General features: G+C 41.9%; 1 protein-coding gene across 6 annotated transcripts in view; it reads left to right on the plus strand.

The window, feature by feature from the left end:
* The window catches only part of SLC36A4 (solute carrier family 36 member 4), a 44,739-nt gene that overhangs the window by 14,240 nt on the left and 5,142 nt on the right, over positions 1-25,357 (plus strand). For 4 of the 6 annotated variants that reach the window (XM_039338134.1, XM_039338133.1, XM_039338135.1 and 1 more), the window contains 9 exons: positions 109-223; positions 489-579; positions 989-1,077; positions 3,350-3,445; positions 6,464-6,548; positions 15,191-15,418; positions 17,036-17,134; positions 21,025-21,194; positions 21,399-21,568. In XM_039338134.1, the coding sequence (XP_039194068.1) occupies positions 120-223; positions 489-579; positions 989-1,077; positions 3,350-3,445; positions 6,464-6,548; positions 15,191-15,418; positions 17,036-17,134; positions 21,025-21,194; positions 21,399-21,568 (1,132 nt within the window). In that variant the 5' untranslated portion in view covers positions 109-119. Of the gene's footprint in view, positions 1-105; positions 224-488; positions 580-988; positions 1,650-3,349; positions 3,446-6,463; positions 6,549-15,190; positions 15,419-17,035; positions 17,135-21,024; positions 21,195-21,398; positions 21,569-25,357 lie in introns of those variants that run through there. The other 2 variants (XM_039338131.1, XM_039338136.1) reach the window with 2 other exon arrangements.

Here is a 25,357-nt window from a genome sequence, read left to right on the forward strand (position 1 = left end):
TTTTATAATGATGACTTATATTAATGTTCTAATAAGAAAACCTATGGAGATCTGAAGATATTCTTAGGTACCATATTCAGTAATTCTGAATGTTGTGTTTCAAAGTAGACCTGGAAGTAATGAAGCCTTTAATAGAAGATCAAAGTTCAGACGATGAATATGAGAATGAAACAGATTTACTGCCAGCAGAGAAGAAATATCAGCTTGATCAGGAGGGCATTACGTATGTACTCTATTCCCACATATTTACAATAACCTCTCAGCCCTTTCCAGACTTTAATAAGACTAGACTAGTGTTTCCCAACCTTGACAATTTTAAGGCATGTGAACTTCAACTCCCAGAATTCCACAGCCAGCAATGCTGGCTGTGGAATTCTGGGAGTTGAAGTCCACATGCCTTAAAGTTGTCAAGTTTGGGAAACACTGGACTAGACGATTCACATACACACACCCCTGCACTGATATTTTGTTTTTCTTTCCATTTTCAGATTTGTTCAGACGCTCACTCACATCCTTAAAGGAAACATTGGCACGGGTCTTCTGGGCCTCCCTCTTGCAATAAAAAATGCAGGCATTCTGGTAAGTGTTAGGCAGGTCCTAGCTATGGAGGAGAATAAGCTGTTGAGAGTTGGCTGCTGAGGCCTGCCACAAAATGGCTGGGTTCGCACAACCCATGAGGCTACTTGAGAAATGAATGAGTGGGAGATTCAGCATACTGTGAGAACCCAACCAGGATCTCTCTATATTCTGTGAACCAGGCTATTATGTGAAATCAGAATACCAGTTTATTTGTTTCACGGAGGGTAGACCATTATGTGTTTTTAGGAGTCTAGCAGAGATGACAAAAGCATTGAGAGTCGGATATTCTTCCTGATACTCCGCAAATTTTTCAGGAGACCGTGATCTGTTTTCTGCTCATCCCTGCAGAAAGGGGAGGCATATTACTCTTTGTAAATTGGTTACTATCTTTGTTCCTTCTTCCATGCAGCTTGGACCAATCAGTCTTCTCTTCATTGGAATTGTGTCAATCCACTGCATGCACATTTTGGTACGATGCAGCCATTATCTATCTGTCAGGTTAGTATGTAGCTTTTTGTTGATGTCACTTCTGCCCTGGAAATCAGCCTGCCAAATATTATCAGCCTGTATTTCTATGCAGGACATCAAGGTTTAGGGCAGGGGTAGGCAACCTTGGTTCTTTTATGACCCGTGGACTTCAACTCCCAGAATTCCTGAGTTAGCATGGATCAGCTTGAAAACCTCTCCCTTTCCCCTCAGCATGGCTGGCTCAGGAATTCTGGGAGTTGAAGTCCACGAGTCATAAAAGAGCCAAGGTTGCCTACCCCTGGTTAGGAATAGACTCTTTCTTTGCATCCACTATGGAAAAAAAAATAAGCTATTAGCAGGTTAGATTTCTGGGTTTGTTTTGTTTTATATTGTTTTGCTCTCTTCTGTACTATGTGGATTAATGGAGTCGAGGTGCCCGCCATATTTCTGTGCTGGCTGTAGGAGAGGAAACATTTGTCCCTCTGGGATTTGCTCATACAGAAGCCAAGCAGGTTGGCAGAAGGAGTTCAGATGTCCCCTTCCCTCCAGTCTGTTCACTTACTTGCATGGAATTCCTGATCACCACGTGTTTGATTGCCTTGGTAAATATGAATATTATACCCTTTACATTTTTCTGGATTTGTTTTTTCTTTTTCTATCAAACTGTGTCTACTCTCAGAAAGACACTTGCATTTTTTTAACACTTTAATAATGACTTAACTTTACCCAGCTTCCACCTCTCTCTTTCTGCTAATGATACCTGTTTATATAACTCCATCCATTGCATGGAGATCTGGATGGGGAGAAACAGACTTAGACTGAATTCTACCAGGTAATTATGGATGCAGAAGCTAGTTGAGTTCATAGTCTCAATTCCTGGCAAATAGATGGGGAGGAAATGGAGGTAGTGACAGATTTTATCTTCCTGGGCTCCAAGATCACCACAGATGGGGACTGCAGCCAAGAAATTAAAAGACGCTTGCTCCTGGGGAGGAAAGCTATGGCAAATCTAGACAGCATACTAAAAAACAGAGACATCACCCTGCCAACAAAAGTACATATAGTCAAGGCCATGGTTTTCCCAGTTGCAATGTATGGCTGTGAAAGTTGGACCATAAGAAAGGCTGAGCGCCAAAGAATTGAGGCCTTTGAACTATGGTGCTGGAGAAGACTCCTGCGAGTCCCCTGGACTGCAAGGCGATCAAATCGGTTAGTCCTGGAGGAGATCAACCCCGACTGCTCTTTAGAAGGCCAGATCTTGAAGTGAAACTCAAGTACTTTGGCCATCTAATGAGAAGGAAGGACTCAGTGGAGAAGAGCCTAATGCTGGGAAAGATTGAGGGCAATAGAAGAAGGGGACGACAGAGAATGAGGTGGCTGGATGGAGTCCCTGAAGCAGCAGGCGTGAGCTTAAATGGACTCCAGAAGATGGTAGAGGACAAGAAGGCCTGGAGGAACGTTGTCCATGGGGTCACGATGGGTCGGACATGACTTCGCAACTAACAACAACAACATAGATAGATAGATAGATAGACAGACAGACAGACAGACAGACAGATCTATCTATCTGTCTATCTGTCATCTAAACACATTTTTGAATTGTCCATCTCCCTCAAAGAGGGAGCAATTATTCTGGAGGGCATAGTTCTTCCCCAAGTAGAGCTGACCTACAACCTAGGGCAGTGTTTCTCAACCTTGACAATTTTAAGGCATGTGGACTTCAACTCCCAGAATTCCACAGCCAGCAATGCTGGCTGTGGAATTCTGGGAGTTGAAGTCCACATGCCTTAAAATTGTCAAGATTGAGAAATACTGACCTAGGGGTCCTTCTGCCCTTAAGGCTCTTACAAAACAGCAATTGGAAGCCACAGCCAAGAGACCCTTTGTGTAATTTCATCTTGTGTGCCAGTACCAGGCATCCTTGGATCAAGAAGGTAGCTCATACCTTCTAACGTTGCATCTGGATTACTGAAACTTGGTAAACAAGGGGCAGCCCTTGAAGACTATCTGCAACCTATTTCTGGGACTATCTGTTCTGCCTTGATTAAGGTCTGGGAGGGGTCTTGCTGGGGAATGCTCTGTTCAGAGACTTTCTCAGGGATGCCCCCTTACCTCTCTTGATATCGTTATTCCTGAGTAGCCAGACTTCTCCCACTTAACTACATTTTTGTTCTTAACCTTTTTATATTAATCCTGTGAGCTGCTCAGAGTCTCTGAAAAATTGCAGCAGCGGACAAACAGCTCAATCTTTTCTTTTTTTTTCAGTTGGAGGAGAAATAATTACTTTTTTTGTTCTTGATAGATTAAAAATACCTTTCTTAGGGTATAGTGACACCGTTAGCCGTGCCATGGAAACGTGTCCCTTTCACTTACTACAGAAAAGATCATCTTGGGGAAGGTAAGAACTGTTTTTGCATGGTCTCAATTATTTTTTAATGCAGAGAATGATGCAGCCTTCTGGTTCCACAATAACAGAGCACAGATTTTTTTAGGTATAACGTTAGAAAAATGTGATAAGGAAAATATATATTTAATGTTGCACATATTAACAGTACTAAGTATTGTGTTTGATCAGTGCTGGATTTCAAAATATGGGATGTAGTTTATCGATGGCCAGAAAAACAGGGTAGAGATCAGGAGTTTAATGTGTATTATTAAGTAAGGCAAATGGACTCAGATGACATGTTGTTTACTAAGCACTTATGGTTTGTAAAAATGGAAAACTAATAAAACATTTTTTAAAAAAATAACAGAGCAGAGTGGGTGGGTCTGACCAGAAAATCCCCCAGGTCTCATTCTGAAAAGGAAAATCATGGCTATATTGCCATGATCAGGATGATCTATTATGCCCTCTCAAGAGTCCTGAGGGCTGCAGTTCTTACACAACTGGACAATCTCATGTTGGGAATTTAGACCATATATATTCTCCTTTCCCCATCCCTGTTCTGCAGCTTTTCTCTGTTACCACGTAACCTCTCTGCAGCCCTTGAGGCTAGACAGGCGGTATAAAAAAAAATGTCATCTGAAAACAGTTGCTGTGTTCTTTTTTTATGTACATTTTTTTTATTTTCAATTTTTCATTACATTCATAAAGAGTACTTCAGATAAAGAATAGAATAAGTTTATACACACAACTTTCGGTATTGCTTACCCATTTCCCCCCAAACCGCATCCACCCTCTTACTTCTTCTCTCACTTCCCTCTTTCCCTCTTCTTCAACCAGCTGTGTTCTGATTGTGTAGTTTATTCAGCCAAGTGTGACCTATTGCTGTATATAAACTCAATCAGTAAGTTATAGATTCAAACTGATTCAGAACCAGCAGAAATGATGTGCCCCTTAGCAGCATTGCTAGCCAGATATATTTAATCTGCCTTAATCATCAAATGATGTATTTTGGGAACGTGAGGGAAAGGAAAGACCAGACATTATTTGGCTTTAGAATAGAATAGAGCTGGAAGGGACCTTGCAGTTCTTCTAGTCCAGCCCCCTGCTCAAGCAGGAGGACCTATACCATCTCAGACAGATGATTGTCCAGTCTCTTCTTAAAAACCTCCAGTGATGGAGTGTCCACAATTTCTGAAAGCTAGCTGTTCCACTGGTTAATTGTCCCCATGGTTAGGAACTTTCTCCTTAATTCTAGGTTGCTTCTCTCTTTGGTCACTTTCCAACCATTGTTTCTTGTCCTGCCCTCTGGTGCTTCGGTGAATAAGGTGACCCCCCTCTTCTTTGTGGCAGCCTCTCAAATACTGGAATACTGCTATCATGTCACCCCTATTTCTTCTTTTCTTTACACTAGCCAAACCCAAGTCCTGCAGCCATTCTTCATATGTTTTAGTCTCCAGGCTTTGGATGATTTTAGTTACTTTACTCTGAACTTTTTCCAAGGGTTCAACATCTTTTTTGTAGTATGGTGACCAAAATTGGTTGCAGTATTTCAGGTGTGGCCTCACTAGGGTTTTATAAAGTGGTACTAATACTTTGTGTGATCTTGATTCTATGCCTCTGTTTATACAACCCAGGATTGTATTAGCTTTTTTGTCTGCTGCTGCTCATTGCTGGCTCATAGTCACTAGGACTCCAAGGTCCCTCGCACAGTTGCTGTTTTTGAGCCAGGTCTTGCCTAATCTGTACTTATATCTTTGATTCTTCCTGCCTAAATGTAAAACTTTGCTTTTCTGCTTGTAGTTTAAGTTTGTTGATTAAGAAAACATGAATCTTGACACTTCTGTACTCATAGTTCACAAATCAAAAATTGCATATCATGGCGAGCCAAAATTAAGTAGATTATATGCATGGTGGCTTAGCATAGAGTGGGCAATTGGCAATCCATGTTCAGCATCCCAGTGCTCCATTGCCTCTCCTGAGAATTTTGCCAAGGATGAAGAATAGTTAAATCATTTCAACCCTGCAGAATTTTGGCTCTGTCCACCCTAGTGAAATTATGATGCCATCTCTCAATCCCATCCTCCATTCAACAGCTCTTGAGTAAGGTTTTTTTTTTTTTAAGTGTAATCCTCAGTTGCAAGAAAGTGCTATTCTGGTTTAGGCAAGATGTGAACAAATAATTCTAGTTCTGATACCCTGTTGAATGTCTAAGTTCAAGATGGCTTATAACCTGTTTACCAAAAAAAAGAGATACAGGTAGTCCTTGCCTTACAGCCAATCACAGGACTATTCAAAGTTAAGATGGACTTATTTGGAGGTTATTTAATGACCTGGATTTGAAGTTCAGGTGACTGATACATTTTATGACCATGATAGGCAGGATCTGTTATAGTTGTAAGTGGAGGACTACCAGTATATCCCTATCTGGAAAAAAAATGTTCGGAAGATCACTGCTAATAATTTTGAGAGAGGGTTAATCATAACTAGCAGGTTATACTGAACATTCAACAAATCCTGGTTATTTGCTTGTCAAGATTCCAAAAGTCCATGTGTATCTTAAAGAGAATATAATTGAAAAAGACCATTATATACAGTACCTCCATATTCCTCTTTTTTTTCATCTAGTAGGATATATCTAAAATCTGAGAAAAAAGCAATTGCATTTTTTCTACATAAAGGAATAAATAAGTTAAAAATGTTCTGAAAACAGCCCAATGTGATTAGCAGCAGAAAATCAAAATGCCAATTAAAATACTACCATTTCAATTTGGTTAGAATAGCTTGCACGAGTCTGCTAATCCAATTCAGGGTGAAACAAGGCCATCTAAACAAGAGTATTAACTGATCCACTGGAGATATAAACCTGCAGATGCCATTAAAACAAATTAGTAAGCAGTTGTCCCACCGAATTATCTTTTCAGTGCACCCCTTCTTCTGATGCATTTGATGTATTTTCATGATCATAGCTTTACTGCATTGCAAGCCACAACTAACTTAAAAACTTATTTTTCCTCTCATTATGTTTCGTAGATATGTCGTTGACTTCTTCCTTGTGGTTACCCAGTTGGGCTTTTGTAGTGTTTATTTTGTATTCTTAGCTGAAAATATGAAACAAGTAAGTACAATAAATATTGTTTGGATGTGTGTTACGTTATTGTCTCCTTTACTCTTTTGCTATGACAGACATGTTTTCTCTGTTTAAATCAGTGGTTCTCAACCTTTTTAATGCCGTGACCCCCCAACCGGTCATAAGTCAAGGACTACTCAACCGGTCGTAAGTCGAGGACTACTCAACTGGTGCAGCACCATTTGCAGAATGGGACTGTTGGCGGGCTCAGCAGGGCAGAGGCAGCCTGGACAATTCCTATTGGCTTTTGAAAGCCAATAGAATTAGACTCTATTCAAGAGAGTCTATTCTATTGGCTTTCAAAAGCCAATAGAATAAAAGGGAGTAGAACAGCTAAGGAAAAGGGGAAAAAAATGGCGGACTGCGTTGTTTGGCGACCCCCGTGAAATGGTCGTTCGACCCCAAATGGGGTCCCGACCCACAGGTTGAGAACCGCTGGTTTAAATCCTGTGTGCATCTCATCTGTGGTTCTTTTTCATAAGACTGGACTACCGCGGTCTTCTCTAAATGTCTTTGACTGCTCTTCAAAAGCTTCTTGCTTCCCTAGAAAGGACTAGCCCAAATTTCTAAAAGATGCCCCATGGTTCTAATGGTTTTCTTATTTCTTGGGTGCCGAAAAAACCATACTTAGAATAGAATCGAGCTGGAAGGGGCCTTGGAGGTCTTCTAGTCCAGCCCCCTGCTCAAGCAGAACTTATACCATTTCAGACAAGTGACTGTCTAGCCTCTTTTTAAAAACCTCCAGTGATGGAGCATCCACAACTTCTGAAGGCAAGCTGTTCCACTGGTTAATTGTCTTCACTGTTGGGAAAATTTCTCCTTAATTCCAGGTTGCTTTTCTCCTAGATTAATTTCCTTCCATTGTTTCTTGTCTTGCCCTCTGGTGCTTTGGAGAATAACGTGACCCCTTCTTATTTGTGGCAGCCCTTCAAATATGTACTTGAAGTACTTATGTGCATTTCTGGGCGTCCCATTTTCCAAAGGACACTGACAGAAGAGGTTCAGAAGAGGTAACAAAAAACAATTCAGGGACTTGGGGACATGGCCTATGAGGACATGCTGGAAGAATTTTGGAAAGTTTAATTTGAAAAGGAGTTGAGGGCAGACATGATAGCTGTGCTTAGGTAGATAAAGAGAAGCTGTGGACAAGCTAGCCAAGTTCTCCATAGTCACAGAAACCGGGACCAGAAATAATGAGCGCATGCTGCAGCTGCTTTGATTGTGTTTAAATATAAGAAAAAACTTTATGGGGACTTGAAGGAGACTATATGTGTCCCGGGATAAAGTTGCAGGATCCAGTCTAGGTTGGTCACCAGGACCAAAGGTTTATTAGTCTTCCAAGCTTTCAGATTCGTGCTGGAGCCCATCCTCAGGGAACTTGTCTCTAGCAGAATGTGTGCTTTGGACACTATTCTGTATGTGGTACTTATATGGTGCCTGGTTGTGTGTGTGGATTTATTGGGGTGTTTATTGGGGTGTGATGGCCAGCTATTAAGTCATTGGCGTAACAATTTCTGGGAGATAGTCAGCTTACAGAGGTTGTGGGTTCTTGATCTGTAGGAGTATTTTAGTAGAGTCTGAACAGCTCATGGATTGTATAATTGGAGTGTGCACTGTGGAGTGTTGTACCAGATCAGTGTTTCTCAATCTTGGAACCTTAAGATGCGTGGACTCCAATTCCCAGAATTCTCCTAGCCAAGATTAAAAAAACACTGGACCATATGATACTTGTAGTTCCTCCAACTCTGCATATTTAGGATAAGGCTGGTGGTTGCTGGCTTTCATTTGTAAAGCTGTGTTGGATATGTTCAATGCTTTGTGTTATTTCTAAACAACAGTAAAGGTGAGATACAAATAAATAAACATAAACATAAAATAAACATAAATATTAAGCCGGCCAGATGATTGAAAGTCACGTGGCCTCTAAATCGTATACATAAATACCTAAACTGAATTTTGAAAAAACAAAAATCCAGTGTGGCTGCATCAAAACTGGGATGTTTTGTTGCCAAGGGTTAGCAGTGTGGTCTTAAAACGTGAGAATTTCCCACTTGGTTCGATAAAAATCTGAATTGAATTGGGAATCCGATCTAGATAATCATTTTCAACTGTAGGGGGAGCCCAAGGGATTCTATTCTTTCAGCTGCTGTTGTAATTCTATTTCCTCAGTGGTAAAAAAACTGCATCTTCACCCCTCAAAAAAGCACCTGCATGTAAGTCACAGAAAATTAGTCTGGATAACCAGTTATTGATCATGATCAATCTCTTTTATATCAACATTCATAGATCTTACTCAGAACCAATAAAGCTAGCATTCTTTGGAGGGATCCTTTTGTGCTGTTTGGCACTCCTTTGTGATTTTGTCATGTTCGCTTCGCATATCTTGCTACAGCAGTTTCCAGATTTACGTTTTCCTGGAGGGTGGCAAGCTGGGGAAAGCAGGTTTACTTTTCTCACACATAACATACAAATAAAACAGTAAACTGATTAGATTAGCATAGACCACGAAGCCTGGTTCACACATTAGATCAGTGCTTCTCAATTATTTTCTGTCATGCCCCCCCTAGGAAGAAGAAAACATTTCGCGCCCCCCCCCCCGCGCGACTGTACAATTTTTTTTCTGTACAGAGGACCGATTTCCGGGTCTAAAAGTTACACGGGCGGGTTTGGCCAATCAGGATAGAGCATCATGTCTATCCAATCGGGTCCTTTGCATGTGTCACATGCGTTGGCGGTCATGTTGTCCTCCGCGTCGGGCTGCTACTATCAATATGACAGTATTTGCCGAGGTCAAACGAGCCCCCCTTTACGGAGCCTCGCGCCCCCCCTGGGGGGCGCGCTCCACTATTTGAGAAGCACTGCATTAGACTGTGCTATATTCTTGTTTTAATTGTATTGGAAGATTCATTCAGTCTTGTCTTGGATTTTCTTTCGTGTTGGCTTCCAGTCTCTATTGTTTGCCTGATCACTGAGAAATGGCCAGTTTTGCTATGAATGCCTCCTGCTTGATTCTTTTACTCTTCTGATCTTGAGTCCTATTTTAACATGCTAGTAAAAAAAAAGGTTTGTTTGTTGTTTGCTTATTTATTTATTAATTTCTAAATGTATGTGGCACCTGATTCCTGGTGATTCTGGCAATTTACAAATTGTTTAAAAAAAACACATTAAAACACCATTGAAATATCAGTAGAGTGGGGCTGTTCAAATCTTGAGGAAAACCTCAAACTTGGCAGAAACTTTTTTTCTACAATTATTATTTTTCCTTTCCTGAGTTACCGGACTGTCATAATGAAATAGTGCACTGGTGAATTAATTTTTTTAGTATAAAAAAATCTGCTCGGTGAAAGAGTAGATAGTCTGGAATGTCATAGCCATAGTGACTATAGGTCTTTTACTTACTTACTTACTTACTTATTTAAAAACTCACTTTTGTGTCTTTATTTTGGCCATTTAACTTTTACCATACAAATGTTGCTACTAAATCTTTGTTTGTACATTGTTCATAAACAGAAATAAGTACCGCTTTTTGGCAAAACTGTCACAAAATGCAGTCTAATGACCCTGGGACACCGCAAAGGGTGATAAATGTGGCTGTGTTGTCAGAAGTGCCCAAAGTATGGTCATATGACCACAGAAGAGGACTGACCATAGAAACATTGGATAAGATCATAAGTAGCCCCAAGATAGGTTCATCGGAACTTTGAACGGTCACTAAGTGGCCAGACATAAGTCAAGAACTACAGGTCAGCCTTAATCAAGGAGTCTTCAAACTTGGCCCTTTTATGACTTGTGGACTTCAACTCCCAGAATTCCTCAGCCAGGCACACTGGCTGAGGAATTCTGGGAGTTGAAGTTCACAAGTCATAAAAGGGCCAGGTTTGAAGACCCCTGGTCTTAATGAACATGGATCAATACAGTTCCACTTTTCCCATTTTGTGTGGGGGGAGGATATAAATTCTATGGAAATCTTTTCTGATAATTAAGTGAAATATTGTTATGGGAATGACAGAAGAAAACCCAAAGTGTACTGTAATACGGCTTGCCTTGCTGGCATGTTGGCTTTTACCCTGACTGTCTGTTAGGTCTAATAATGCAAAAGCCTGGCTAATAATGTTTACTATTCCATTGTAATGAAAAATAGTGGGACCCCCCAAAGAGTATTAATAGCATGTAGTGCCTACCAAATGACACCAGATGTTTATGTAATAAAATATTTCCCACGCTCAAATAGTTGTTTAGATTACTTCAGGTAATTATTAGGAAGGCCCCGTGGAGCAACCTATTATCCCTGTGGTTTAATAGGGAATAGATTGAATGGTCTAAAATGTTTTTTATTTGTGGGGTGATTAACACTGGACAAAACTGCAGAAGACTTTGAATTGGATATCTTATTCCAAGCAGCTATCTCTGTTCCTACAGACTAGTGTTACTGCTACTACTACTACTACTACTACTACTACTACTACTACTACTACTACTAATAATAATAATAATAATAATAATAATAATAATAAAATTGGAAGGGACTTTGGAGATGATCTAGTCCAACCCCTGCTCAGGTAGGAAACCCTATACCATTTTTCTAGATTGGAGGGCTCTCTTAAAGGAAATTGCAATTCGAAGCCAACCCCCCCTCCCCATTTTTTTAATGAAATGAAAGACAGCTTACAGTCTTCATACTTCTTCCTATGTGAATCTTGAATCTTTTTATGGGAGAATCGAAATACGACTGAAACTCTCCTGTTCGTTTGTTTGTTTGTTTCAAACGCTGCTTCCTAGCACAAAAACATTTGAATCAAATTCTGTCACTTGAGATTTGCCCCAGATTTCTTTTAGCTTTTATCTGACCATTAATTTCATTGCAGCTCTTCCGCCTGTTCTTCAAGGTTATTCCTTCTTCTCATTGCAGTGAGGAAGAAGAGGAAGGGGGATTTCCAAAGGGATAAAAATCAAGATCACGTAAAGTGTTTATACCACTTTACAGTGCCTTGGTAAGGCCACACTTGGAATACTCCATCCAGTTTTGGTCACCGCGATGTAAAAAAAGATGTTGAGACTCTAGAAAGAGGGCAGAGAAGAGCAACAAAGATGCTCAGGGAACTGGAGGCTAAAACATATAAAGAACGGTTGCTGGAATTGGGTATGTCTAGTTTATGAAGAGAAGGACTAGTGGGGACATGACAGCAGTGTTCCAATATCTCCGGGGTTGCCACAAAGAGGGAGTTAACCTATTCTCCAAAACACCTGAAGGCAGGACAAGAAGCAATGGATGGAAACTAATCAAGGAGAGAAGCAACTTGGAATTAAGAAGAAACTTCCTAACAGTGAGAATACTTAACCAATGGAACAGCTTACCTTCAGAAGTTGTGGGTGCTCCATCACCGGAGGTTTTTAAGAAAAGATTGGATAGCATAGAAATGGTATAGAATCTCCTGCTTGAGCAGGGGGTTGGACTAGATAACTTCCAAGGTCCCTTCCAAGTCTGTTATTCTGTTATTCTAATTGTACATTCTCTGAGAGAAGCAATCCAGAACTAAATTTCCTGACACTTAGAACAATTAATCAGTGGAACAGCCTGCCTCCAGAAGCTGTGAATGCTCCAACGTTGGAAGTCTTTAAGAAGAGACTGGACAGCCATTTGTCTGAAATGGTATAGGGTTTCCTGCCTGAGCAGGGGGTTGGACTAGATGACCTCCAAGGTCTCTTCCAACTTTATTGTTATCGTTATTGTTGTTATTATTATTGACTTCTCCCACCAAGAAGAATATAGGAAAATGGAAGCTAGCTCTTTCCTTCCAGTGGTGCATTAGGAATAAGGAAAATTAAAACAGTATGTAGGTAGTCCTTGACTTACAACCACTTGTTTAGTGACCATTCAAACCTACAATGGCACTGAAAAAAAGGGACTTATGATTGGTTTTCACACTTACGACGGTTGCAGCATCCCAATTTGGGCGCTTGGCCACCGGCCTGCCTTTATGACCGTTGCACTGTCCTGGGATCACGTGATCACCATTTGTAACCTTCCCAGCCAACCTCCAACAGGCCAAGTGAATCAACCGCATGACTCACTGAACGACTGTGGCCAAAAGGGTTGTAAAATGGGGGAAGGCAGATTTCGTTTAACAACTGCATGATTTATTTAACAACTGTCTTGCTTAGCCTACCATCAAACCTCCCTCTCCTTTCTCTACACCAGGGGTAGGCAACCTTGGCTCTTTTATGACTCGTGGACTTCAACTCCCAGAATTCCTGAGCCAGCCATGCTGAGGGGAAAGGGAGAGGTTTCCAAGCTGAGCCATGCTGGCTCAGGAATTCTGGGAGTTGAAGTCCACGAGTCATAAAAGAGCCAAGGTTGCCTACCCCTGCTCTACACCATTTGCACAGACAAAAGGGAAAGTAGATTTTGACAGATGGCTGAACCCAGAGTTTTGCAAACAAACGAGGTAGGAGGTGGCCTTCCTTTGCCTGTGAAAAACCCATTGGCTTGTGTATGCAAAGAGAGAGCAAGGCTTCTCATATTGGCTACATTGGGACTTTGGGGTCAACTAGCTGGAGCCTGAAACCCCAAACCAGACCAATCCTAGTCAAAGCAGGATTAATAGGAAGGCAGTAACTATACCAGGGGTAGGCAACTTTGGCTCTTTTATGACTCGTGGACTTCAACTCCCAGAATTCCTGAGCCAGCATAGCTGGCTGAGGACTTCTGGGAGTTGAAGTCCACGAGTCATAAAAGAGCCAAGGTTGCCTACCCCTGCACTATACCAATTCTTTCTTTAAAAAAAAAAAATACAAGTTGGAAGAGCCTTTTGGGTCAAACTGATGTTTGCCAACGCTTGTTGAAAAAGTATAAGTTGATGCAATTACACAAGAGGAAAACCTTTCTTTACATTCTGTTGGAGAAGACAATTACAGCCGGGGTGTGGAGGAATGTAGTCTGGAGTCCCAAGAGAGACAGGTTACTTCTCAGAGGACAAAGAGGCAGTGGAGCTTGAAAAGTCTGGTAGGCAGGAAGAGAGCTAAGATGAACCCCTCTATAGCAGTTCACAAAGTATTATAATTATGCGGATAGTTGCTTAAGTCCATCAAGATTCGGTCTGTAGGTGAACAATAATAAACAACTCATAAGTAACCCCACGTGTTGTTCTTGGTTCTTGGGGCCTGACACAGACTGTGTAGTTGGGAGTAATGGCAGAGTTTATTTTCTAGCAGCTATAGCAAGGTTTTTTGTGTAAGCCCATAACATGCTGTCACAATTTAAAGAATCATAGAATTGTGGAGTTGGGAAGGACCACACGGATCATCTAGTGCAACTCTGTGAAGTGTGCAGGTAAACTCTCTAAACCAGGGGTGTCAAACTCACCGCATCATGTGACGCATCTGGCCTGCGTGCCGGCAGTTTGACACCCCTGCTCTAAACAATCCTCTAGGTCAGGGCTTTTCAACTAGTGGTATGGGTACCACCTGTGGTACATTGGCACCTGGCAGGTGGTACACGACCATCCTAGAAAAGTGGTAGCAGGGGAGGGGAATGAGCTGAACCAGTGGTAGCATCACACAAGCCTGAGCGAGAGACGGCTGGAGTTGCAGGGCTGTCAGGGTTCAGTGGAAGTGCCAGGATCAGCGGTTCGGGACTGTCAGGGCTCAGCAGAAGCGCCAGGATCAGCGCCAGGCTCCAGCTGGAGCTCGGCACTGATCCTGGCGCTTCTGCTGAACCCAGAAGAAGCTCCGATCAGCTGGAATGTTGCAGCATCTCCAGGGTCTTGTGATTTACATTTGGATGCTTGGCAACCGATTCATATTTATGATGGTCACAGTGTCCCAGGGTCAAGTGAAGTGACCAAAACCTGCTACAACCACCCAGCAGATGGGGGGAATAAAAAACACACACCCCCACCCCACCTCCGCTGCCAATCTTCAACAGAAATGCTCACAACAATGAAAACCTCGGACAGGAGGAAGAGCACCGCCGGGTGGGCAGGCAGGTGTCTTGCTCGGCTGTGGCTTGGGGGGCACTTTTTTCAGTGCCATTGTAACTTCAAACAGTCAGTAAGCGAACTGTTGTAAGTCGAGGACTACCTGTACTTCATCACTTTTTTCCTTTTTTGGGTGGGGTCATCAAGTTTTTGACATCTTGCTAGGCGACTGGTGGTACTCGGATATTGCCATATCCTTAAAGTGGTACAATGGGTGAAAAGGTTGAAAAGCCCTGCACTAGGTTTGCTGTCTTCTGAACTACTTCTTAGGTTTTATATAGAGGCAGTCCTCGTTTAGTAGCCACAATTAGGACTTGCAGCTCTGTTGCTAAGTGCTGTGGTTGCTAAGCAAAATGGGACCGTGTTGATCTTACAACCTCACTTCCCCTTCGGTCGTTAAGTCATGTGACCATGACTTTTATTTCCATTTTTTTCTATTCATTCATTCTCTTGATTACGCTTCCTGCAAGTCAGTTGGGAAGCTCATCAGTGGCGAGATGATGATAAATGTGAGCATGGCTGCAAGGCTGTTTTTTAAACACTGTCGCTTTGAAGGGTCGTTAAATGAGTCAGTCGTAAAACGAGGACTGCCTGTAGTTCTCCCAATGCTAAATGTGCTCAACTCTCTCTCTCTCTGTGCTTAATTTATGGCAGGTTTGCGAAGGATATGCTCAAACTAAACCATATGCTATGAACGCCACAGGGACCCCTGCCCCTCCAGACAGAAAGACCACCGATTTGAGAGTATACATGCTGTGCTTCCTTCCACCTGTAATCCTCTTGGTTTTCATTCGCGATCTGAAGCATCTCTCTGTGTTCTCGTTCCTTGCAAATTTAGCTATGGCTGTCAGCTTGATCGTTATTTATCACTACGTTATAGAGGTGAGTAGGAAGTACCATATATTCCGGCGTATAAGGCGACTGGGCGTATAAGACGACCCCCAACTTTTGAGAAGATTTTCAGGGTTTAGAAAGTCATCTTATATGCCAGAAAATACAGTACAATATTGAATTTCTGTTTATAGATGAGCACAATAGGAGCTCCTTTGCTGCTAGAAAGCTTTGTCCTGTTAAGTGCTTATTTGTAAAAAAATAGGGCTGGCCACTAGAGGGCAGATTGGTTTTAAATTCAGAGAACAGCTACCAGTATATACCTGCGTATAAGACGACCCCTGACTTTTGAGAAGATTTTCAGGCTTTAGAAAGTCGTCTTATACACCGGAAAATACGGTATTTCTCCACTGTTTCATTTTTCAGTGTCACATTTGGTTGGGTTCTGCCCCACAGACCCCGATCCTTTCTAATGTGAATTTGGTCCTGTATTTCTGTACCTTCACACAAGCACCAGAGGGTGGTTGAAACTATCTCACTGGAGAAGAAAACAAGGGACAAACAACTCCCGTACAGGGAGTCCTCAATTTACGACCACAATGGAGCCCAACATTTATGTTTCTAAGTGAGACATTTATTAATTACGGTTGTTAAGGGAATCACTGCAGTTATTAAATTAGTAACACGGTTGTGAAGTGAATCTGGCTTCCCCTTTGACTTTGCTTGTCAGAAGGCCGCAAAAGGGGATCACGTGACCCCGGGACACTGCAACGGTCATAAATGTGAGTTAGTTCCCAAACATTTGAATTTTGATCATATGACCCTGGGGATGCTATCATGATCGTAAGTATGAAAATCGGTCGAAAGTCACTTTTATCAGTGCTGTTGTAACTTTGAAAATGTCACTAAAGGACCTGTTCTAAGTTGAGGACTACCTGCATGGAGTTTTTAAAATGATTTGAGCCTTTCTGATTTAGTGGCTGCAACAGCAGTCTTTTTTCCCCCAAAGAAAACACGACTCTGATCTTGAAATCATCAGGGATTGAGCTAAGCTTGAGGCCTTAAGATCATATCTCATCCTACCACTGATGTGTCAAAGTTCCAACTCATGAACCCAACCAAGCAAAGATCTTTGAGACATTTCGATCTCTTAATGTAAAATTGTATTGAGTACATCACTTCGGCACTAATGGAAGCAAAATCAGCTCTGGCATATAGTAAAAGCATTGAATTCTCCCTCCTCCCTCTGGGTCAGGTCGCGTTGCCCAATGAAGTAGAAAAATGTTGTTATGAGAAATCATCTCTAGGTCTAGCCAGACGCCTGGTGTAATGTCCTTGATTCTCACAGTCTGGCTTCTTAATCTTTGAAGTCTGCATTCCAAATCTCTTCCCTCCCCCCAAGTTCATTGGCAAGCTGAGAAGCAATATTTGTCGCACCAGCAGAAACGTGCTTCGAAACTTGACATGATGACTGCATAGAACGATACTTCGCTTTTAACAATTGTAAGAAGTGAGATATGCTACTAATATCTTCCACTGGATCTGATTTTGGTCATGTCAGTAGGCATTAGTTGGCCTACCTTTGCTTCTGTGAAAAAAACTGCTGCTCTTGAAAATATTGTAAACTTCAGAATAGATATATACTCCCTCTTTACTTTCTCTCCCCAGGGTTTAGCTGCACCTCAAAAACTGATTCTGGTGGCTAGTTGGAGCAAGTATCCCCTTTTCTTTGGCACAGCTATCTTTGCATTTGAAGGAATAGGTGTGGTGAGTATTTTACGTTAAGAGTTAAGAACCTGCCTAAAATATCCTCTCAAATCCAAATACCTTTTCTCTTCCCTTTATTCCTCTACTATGTAATACAAATGCATTCTATAAACATGCGATTGCCGGTTTTAGGGCTATCTTGAGAAAACTGATTGTGAAGTCATGAAGAATGGAAAAAAGTTGAACTGGGTGATGTTATGCATAAAGGTTGTTGTGGGAGAGAGTGAACAGAAGAAGGTGCATTAATGTCACACCAGCCTAGATTATCTGTCCAAGGCCTGCAAGCAATAGCCCCTGCAGAAGCTTGGTGCTTTCATTAGAAGGCAGCTGTGAGGTCCAAGGAACCAACAACAACACGAGTTACTTCAGAGTAATTTCTTTATTATTGCTACAGACAGAAATCTTGTCAAACTAAGGCACTTATCTGCATCACTACATTCTCGACCAACGGCCAAAATTAAGCCCAACATTTCTGCTGCTAAGTGAGCCAGTTGTTAAGTGAGTTTTGGCCCATTTCACGACCTTTCTTGCCACAGTTGTTCAGTGAATTCCTGCAGTGGTTGACTTAGTAACAACCATTGTTAAGTGAATCTGGTTTTCCCATTGACTTAGCACAGGGGTCTTCAAACTTGGCAACTTTAGGACTTGTGGACTTCAACTCCCAGAATTCCTCAGCCAGCCAGGGCTGGCTGAGGAATTCTGGGAGTTGAAGTCCACAAGTCTCAAAGTTGCCAAGTTTGAAGACCCCTGACTTAGCATGTCAGAAGGTTGCAAAAGATGATCACTTGATCCCGGGACATTACAACCATGATGAATCAGTTGCCAGGCATCTGAATTTTGATCATGTGATCAAGGGGATGCTGCAACAGTCGTAAGGGTGAAAAATTTGGGGCTCAGTTGTGATTGTAAGTCAAGGACTACCTATACTCAAGGGGTGTTGATGAGAAATGGTAAAAAAATAGTTCAAGATGGTGGCCGCGGCAATAAGATCAAAGGTCTACTTGTTGGTGTATATCACAAGAACGAGTGGTTAGAGCTCGTTGCAATCTCAGCAACGTGCAGCCAAGTATGTGAGTTTGGTTATAGATCCCTCTTCTAATGAGTAGCAAAATCAACATGAACTGCCTTAAGCAGTAGATGATGATCCAACATGGCAAAATTGCTGCTATTTATATGTAGAACCTTCCTGGTTCGCTTGATTGCGTTTATTTTTAATTTCATTTACTGTAAATTTCCAAAGTTGTTTGAGCTAGGCAACAGTAAATATTTGCGGAAGCAAATTGATGAAATAAAGAGAAGTTTCACCCAGTTGCAGAAATCATATACAACACTTTAGCTCCTGCTTATGCAAATTTCGCTTCAGGGACACAGGAGGTAGAATTGAAAGGGCACGTCAAATTGGTAATCTTTGATTTGATGCTTACTCAGAGGGATAGACTTTCAGCTCTGTGGCCTTTTAGGTTCACTTTGCGACATTTTTTTCTCTTTCTTATTTGGACAACATTCCTATTGTTCCTTAAACAAGTGGGCAACATTTTAATGGCTGGAGGCTATTTCATGGCTGAATTTGGCCTACAAAATGGATAAAGACAAATCCTATGTGTGATACACAGTTGTCCTTTGTGTCCCTATAATAATAATAATAAAGTTGGAGGGGACCTTGGAGGCCATCTAGTCCAACCCCCTGCTCAGGCATATACCATTTTGGACAAATGGCTGTCCAGTCTCTTCTTAAAAACTTCCAGTGTTGGCGCATTCACTGCTTCTGGAGGCAGGTTGTTCCACTGGTTAATTGTTCTCACTGTCAGGAAGTTTCTCCTTAGTTCTAGGTTGCTTCTCTCCTTGATTAGTTTCCATCTGTTGCTTCTTGTCCTGCCTTCAGGTGCTTTGGAGAATAGCTTGACTCCCTCTTCTTTGTGGCAACTCCTGAGATATTGGAACTCTGCTATCATGTCCCCCCTCGTCTTTCTCTTCATTAAACTAGACATATCCAATTCCAGCAACTGTTCCTTATATGTTTTAGCCTTCAGTCCCCTAATCATCTTTGTTGCTCTTCTCTACACTCTTTCTAGAGTCTCAACATCTTTTTTACATCGTGATGACCAAAACTGGATGCAGTATTCCAAGTATGGCCTTACCAAGGCATTGTAAAGTATTATTAATACTTCACGTGATCTTGATTCTATCCCTCTGTTAACGCAACCCAGCACTGTGTTGGCTTTTTTGGCAGCTGCAGCACACTGCTGGCTCATATTTAAGTGATTGTCCACTAGGACTCCAAGATCCCTCTCACAGTTGCCCCTATTGACTTTGCTCGTTGAAAGCTGGATGTCTTTGGATTTGGGCAAGCCATGATCAGTGGGTTGCAATTAAACTATAGGTCCAAGCCCTCAATATAGCACTGATACTATAATCAATTGGCTCTTATGTCTAGGATACTTTGGAAGCAAAGGTAAAAGGTAAAGGTTTCCCTGTCCAGTCATGTCTGACTCTAGGGCAGGGCTTTTCAATCTTTTCACCCATTGTACCACTTTTAGGATATGGCAATATCCGAGTACCACCAGTCGCCTAGCAAGGTGTCAAAAACTTGATGACCAAAAAAAAAAAAAAAAAAAAAGGAAAAAAGTGATGAAGTACAGGTAGTCCTCGACTTACAACAGTTCACTTAGTGACTGTTCGAAGTTACAATGGCACTGAAAAAAAGTGCCCCCCCAAGCCACAGCCTGCCCAGCCAGCGGTGCTCTTCCTCCTGTCCGAGGTTTTCATTGTTGTGAGCATTTCTGTTGAGGATTGGCAGTGGAGGTGGGGTGGGGGGGTATTTGGTTTTTATTCCCCCCGTCTGCTGGATGGTTGCAGCAGGTTTTGGTCACTTCACATGACCCTTGGACACTGTGACCATCATAAATATGAATCGGTTGCCAAGCATCTGAATGTAAATCACAAGACCCTGGAGATGCTGCAACATTCCAGCTGATCTGTGCTTCTTCTGGCTCAGCAGAAGCGCCAGGATCAGCACCGAGTTCCAGCTGGAGCCTGGCACTGATCCTGGCGCTTCCACTGGGCCTTGATAGCCCTGAAGAAGCGCCGATCAGCTGAAAAGCAGCACTGATCCTGGCACTTCCGCTGAGCCCTGACAGTCCTGCAGCTCCAGCAGCTCAGGCTTGTGCAATGCTGCCACCAGTTCAGCTCATTCCCCTCCCCTGCTACCACTTTTCTAGGATGGTCACGTACCACCTGCCAGGTGCCAATGTACCACAGGTGGTACCCGTACCACTGGTTGAAAAGCCTTGCTCTAGGGCATGGTCCTCATCTTTGCTTCTTGGCCAAGGGAGCCATTGTTGTCTGAAGATGCTTCCATGGTCATGTGGCCAGCATGACTATATAGCAAGGCACACAGAACACTGTTATCTTCCCAGCGAAGGGGTACCTATTTATCCACTCACATTTGCATGCTTTCAAACTTCTAGGTGGGCAGGAGCTGGAGCAAGGACAGAAGCTCACCCTGTTGCATGGTGCTCAGGTCTCAACCCTGGGCTGTCAGCTTTCCAGCCAACAAGCTCATTGTCTTTAACCACTGAGCCGTTGAGCCCATCTCCTTTGGAAATAGCTTACATAATTCTCATACACTCAGTTGTATTATGGTTGCACTTTTTCCAAGTTTCCAGTTGCTGAGTGCCCCCCAAAATATCTATTTTTAATCATTCAAATTTTCAGGAAGAAACTATTCAGACATGAAACTCCTCTTTGAGTGTTTCAATAGCGAGACACACGGCATATAAATTTAATAAATAAATAAAATTAAAATGTCTTATCCTCCTCTTAACATATCTGTACATATCTTATGTACATATCTGTACATATCTGTATATATCTTAACATATCTTTTTCAGGTGCTCCCCATTCAGAATAGGATGAAAGAAGTTAACCGCTTCCCAGTGGCACTCAACGTTGGCATGGGAATTGTGATGACCTTGTATATTTCATTAGCCATCCTGGGATATGTACGCTTTGGAGACGAAATCAAAGCCAGCATTACTCTCAACCTGCCACAAGATCAATGGTCAGTCAAAGCATGTTAATAATAATAATAATAATAATAATAATAATAATAATAATAATAATAATATTTTGGCTTTGTGTGCATCCCTATTTTGAACCGAGGGAGCCAATTATTTGACAGTTCACCAAATACAATTTGCAGTGGTTCCTTTGCTTTGTTGCAGACTGTCGTCGTAATTCAGAGGTTTTGTTCAACTATTCACAGGTTGTACCAAATGGTCAAGATCCTTTATTCCTTTGGGATTTTTGTGACCTACTCGATTCAGTTCTACGTTCCAGCTGAGATTATCATTCCTATTGTAGCAACCAGAGTGCAGCAGAAACTGAAGCTGATCTGTGAGTTGGTAGTGAGAATGCTTCTGGTCTGCTCAACCTGTAAGTACAAAGGGTGTGACGGGCAGAAAGAAAGAAAAAAACCCTATTAAACTTAAAGCTCAAATCTTCTCCCTTTCTCTGTATGCATTAATACATCTAACAAATCAGCTATGTCTTCTTGAGTTTGTGTTATCTACCTGTCTCTTATAGGCTGGGACATTTTCATTACAGATAGTCTTCGACTTATGAGACCCAAATTTCTGTTGCTAAGCGAAACATTTGCTAAGTGAGTTTTATCCCATTTTATCATCTTTCTTGCTACAATTGTTAAGTGAATGGCTGCCGTTATTAAATTAGTAATATGGTTGTTAAAGCACAAAAGAATTGAGGCCTTTGAACTATGGTGCTGGAGAAGACTCCTGCAAGTCCCCTGGACTGCAAGGCGATCAAACCGGTCAGTCCTAGAGGAGATTGATCCTGACTGCTCTTTAGAAGGCCAGATCTTGAAGTTGAAACTCAAGTACTTTGGCCACCTAATGAGAAGGAAGGACTCACTGGAGAAGGGCCTAATGCTGGGAAAGATTGAGTGTAATACAGTGTTTCTCAACCTTGACAATTTTAAGGCATGTGGACTTCAACTCCCAGAATTCCACAGCCAGCATTGCTGGCTGAGGAATTCTGGGAGTTGAAGTCCACATGCCTTAAAATTGTCAAGGTTGAGAAACACTGGTGTAATAGAAGAACGGGACGACAGAGAATGAGGTGGCTGGATGGAGTCACTGAAGCAGTAGGCGTGAGCTTAAATGGACTCCAGAAGATGGTAGAGGACAGGAAGTCCTGGAGGAACGTTGTCCATGGGGTCATGATGGGTTGGACACGACTTCGCAACTAACAACAACAATGGTTGTTAAGTGAAACGGGCTTCCCTGTTGACTTTGCCTCAGAAGGCCCCAAAAGTTGATCACATGACCCTGGGACACTGCGACCGTCATAAATATGAGTCAGTTGCCAAGTGTTTGAATTTTGATCATGTCACGGTGGGGATGCTGCTATGGTCATAAGTGTGAAAAACAGTCATAAGTCACATTTTTCAGTTTCGTTGTAACTTCAAATAGTCACTAAAAACTGCTGTAAGTCAAGGACTACCTCTATATCCTTGCCTACATTTTCCCCTTCAGTTTGACATTTGTAGCATCTCCATTCTGAGGGCCTGTAGGAAAGTCCAGGTATAATTGCTTTTTTTTTAAAAAAAAACCCAACAGGAATTATTTGTGCCACATTATTTGGCCAATAGTTCCTAAATTATTATCTGCAAACTGGTGAATCGTTGTACATTTGCTGATAAATGTAAAAGGACCTTTGGGGAGTGAAGGAGTTATTGTTATGCTTATTGTTTTATGATAATTTGGAGTTTTTTATTGGTCTTTTATGTTTTCACCATATTTTTATCCTTCATAGTGTAAACTTCCAGGAGTTATTCTTTGAGGGCAATAGTGATGTTATTGTGGAAGTGGTTTGCCATTCTCCAACAGGACTATTTTTTAATTTCTTAATATAGATCAGTGGTGGCGAACCTATGGCACGCGTGCCAGAGGCGGTACTCGGAGCCCTCTCTTTGGGCACGCACACCATGCCCCGGAGATGGCAACCATCTTCTTCAACCAGCTGCCATGCGCTTGCTGGCCTCTGTGTACGGGGACCGATGATGTCAGACAACAGCCGCCCCGCCCCTGCCTTGCCTTGCCCTGCGACATGGCATCCCTGCCCTCCCTCGCCTCACCCCGCAGAACCAGCCTCCTGCCCATTGCTCCACCCGCCAGAGACCCCTGGATCTCCCCCAACCCTGCCCGGCCCCCACAGGTGTTCCTCCCCAGGAGCAACATCGAGCTAGCCATGTCCACCCTGGCCATGTCCACCCGTCTGCCATGACCAGTGTAGCCACGCCCACTTGGTGGGCCACACCCACCCAGTGGCCACGCCCACCTGGCACCCGGCAATACATAAGTGGGTTTTGCGTTGAAGTTTGGGCACTCGGTCTCTAAAAGGTTCGCCATCACTGATACAGATCATAACCTTTCCTGCTGATTTCTAATCTAAAACACTAACTCTATAATTCCCCTTATCTTTTTGACATAAGCCAGCATCAGTTGGATGGTGCTACCTGCTGTAGACCAGTAACTATAATGTTACGTAAACTATATTCTGATGTTATTTATCTGTTTTTTTTAAAGTCTCACAGCTTGAAAATCTTCATAACTCAGATAGACCTCAATTTACAACCTTTTGTTTAATGACTGTTCCAAGTTACAATGGCACTGAAAAAAGTGATTTATAACCATTTTTCACACTTATGATTGTTGCAGCATCCTCATGGTCACATCATTAAAATTTGGTTGCTTAAAACTTGGAAATTATAAATATTAAATGTTAAATTTAAATATTAACGGGAAACTAAAAATTGGGAAGAACTAATTAGGACATTGATTGTCTATAAAGACTGAATGTTAAAATAACCAGGATATGCATCAGCTAAAAATTATTGATAAATGTAAGAATGTTATTTTTAATTAATTGATATAATAAGAATTATATTCGTTTCAACATGGGACAGTAAATACTAAGAGGGAAAGAGAGGAAGTATTTAATGTGGTAGTTTGAGACTTGTACTAAAGATACTTGTATGTCATTGAATGATCGATTAACTCAGCCGCCACATTGCTTTTGAAATACTTAAACGTAAAATTAGAAAATCAATAAAACATTATAAAAAAAATAATAAAATTCGGACGTTTGGCAATTGGCTCGTATTTATGACAGTTGCAGGTGTCCCTGGGTCATGTGATCCCCTTTTGCCACCTTCGGACAAGCAAAGTCAATGGGGGAAGCCAGATTCACTTAACAACTGTCTTACTAACTTAGCAACTGCAGTGGCTCACTTAACAACTGTGGCAAGAAAGGTCATAAAATGGGGCCAAACTCACTTAACAACTGCCTTGCTTAGCAGAATAAATTTTGGGCTGGTAATGGTGATGGTAAGTCGAAGACTACCTGCAGCTTTCATTTTGCAAAATAAAAACATTTTACTTAAATCATGCAATACAACCCCCTGCTTTCCAAGCAAGGCTTGGAAATACTGCATCTAGCTCAAGGGTAGGCAACCTTGGCTCTTTTATGACTCGTGGACTTCAACTCCCAGAATTCCTGAGCCAGCCATGCTGAGGGGAAAGGGAGAAGTTTCCAAGCTCAGCCATGCTGGCTCAGGAATTCTGGGAGTTGAAGTCCACGAGTCATAAAAGAGCCAAGGTTGCCTATCGCTGATCTAGCTGAATGGGATTAAAATATCTTAGAATTAGGAGATGGCTATTCATGAGAGGCTTATGAGATTTATTCAACTTTCTTATTAAAAGGCTGGTTGTTTGGTTGTATTCCCCACCTCCATCAACCCTATCAAGAAACTGATTATTGCCTTACCCCTAAACTGTTCTTATAAAAAGGTTTCTGTGGGTTGATATTTCTCTCTACTCTTCCCCAGGGTCTGTTGCCCCTTTAGTTTGAATTCACAACCTCTCTAAGCCATTAATATTTATCATTTGATCATCCAAAAGGACAGATTGATGGCAATGTCCATTATCAGGAACATCAGCTATTATTTGTGTCAAACGTTTTAACAACCAAAGAGGTACTCAGTGACATTAACCTGAGGTAATGTTAATGTTGCTCTTGAGAAAATAACAGCTGAAGAATAGAGCGATCAATTCAATTCTCTGGGAAAAAAAAATAGATATATTGGGGAGAGAAGATAAAACGATTTCTCCTTGTCAGCTTGGGATTTTAGCAAAACCCAAGTGG

This window comes from Crotalus tigris, unplaced genomic scaffold (assembly GCF_016545835.1).
Source record: "Crotalus tigris isolate CLP2741 ecotype Arizona unplaced genomic scaffold, ASM1654583v1 scf7180000017691.523996, whole genome shotgun sequence".
Classification (NCBI taxonomy): Eukaryota; Metazoa; Chordata; class Lepidosauria; order Squamata; family Viperidae; genus Crotalus; species Crotalus tigris.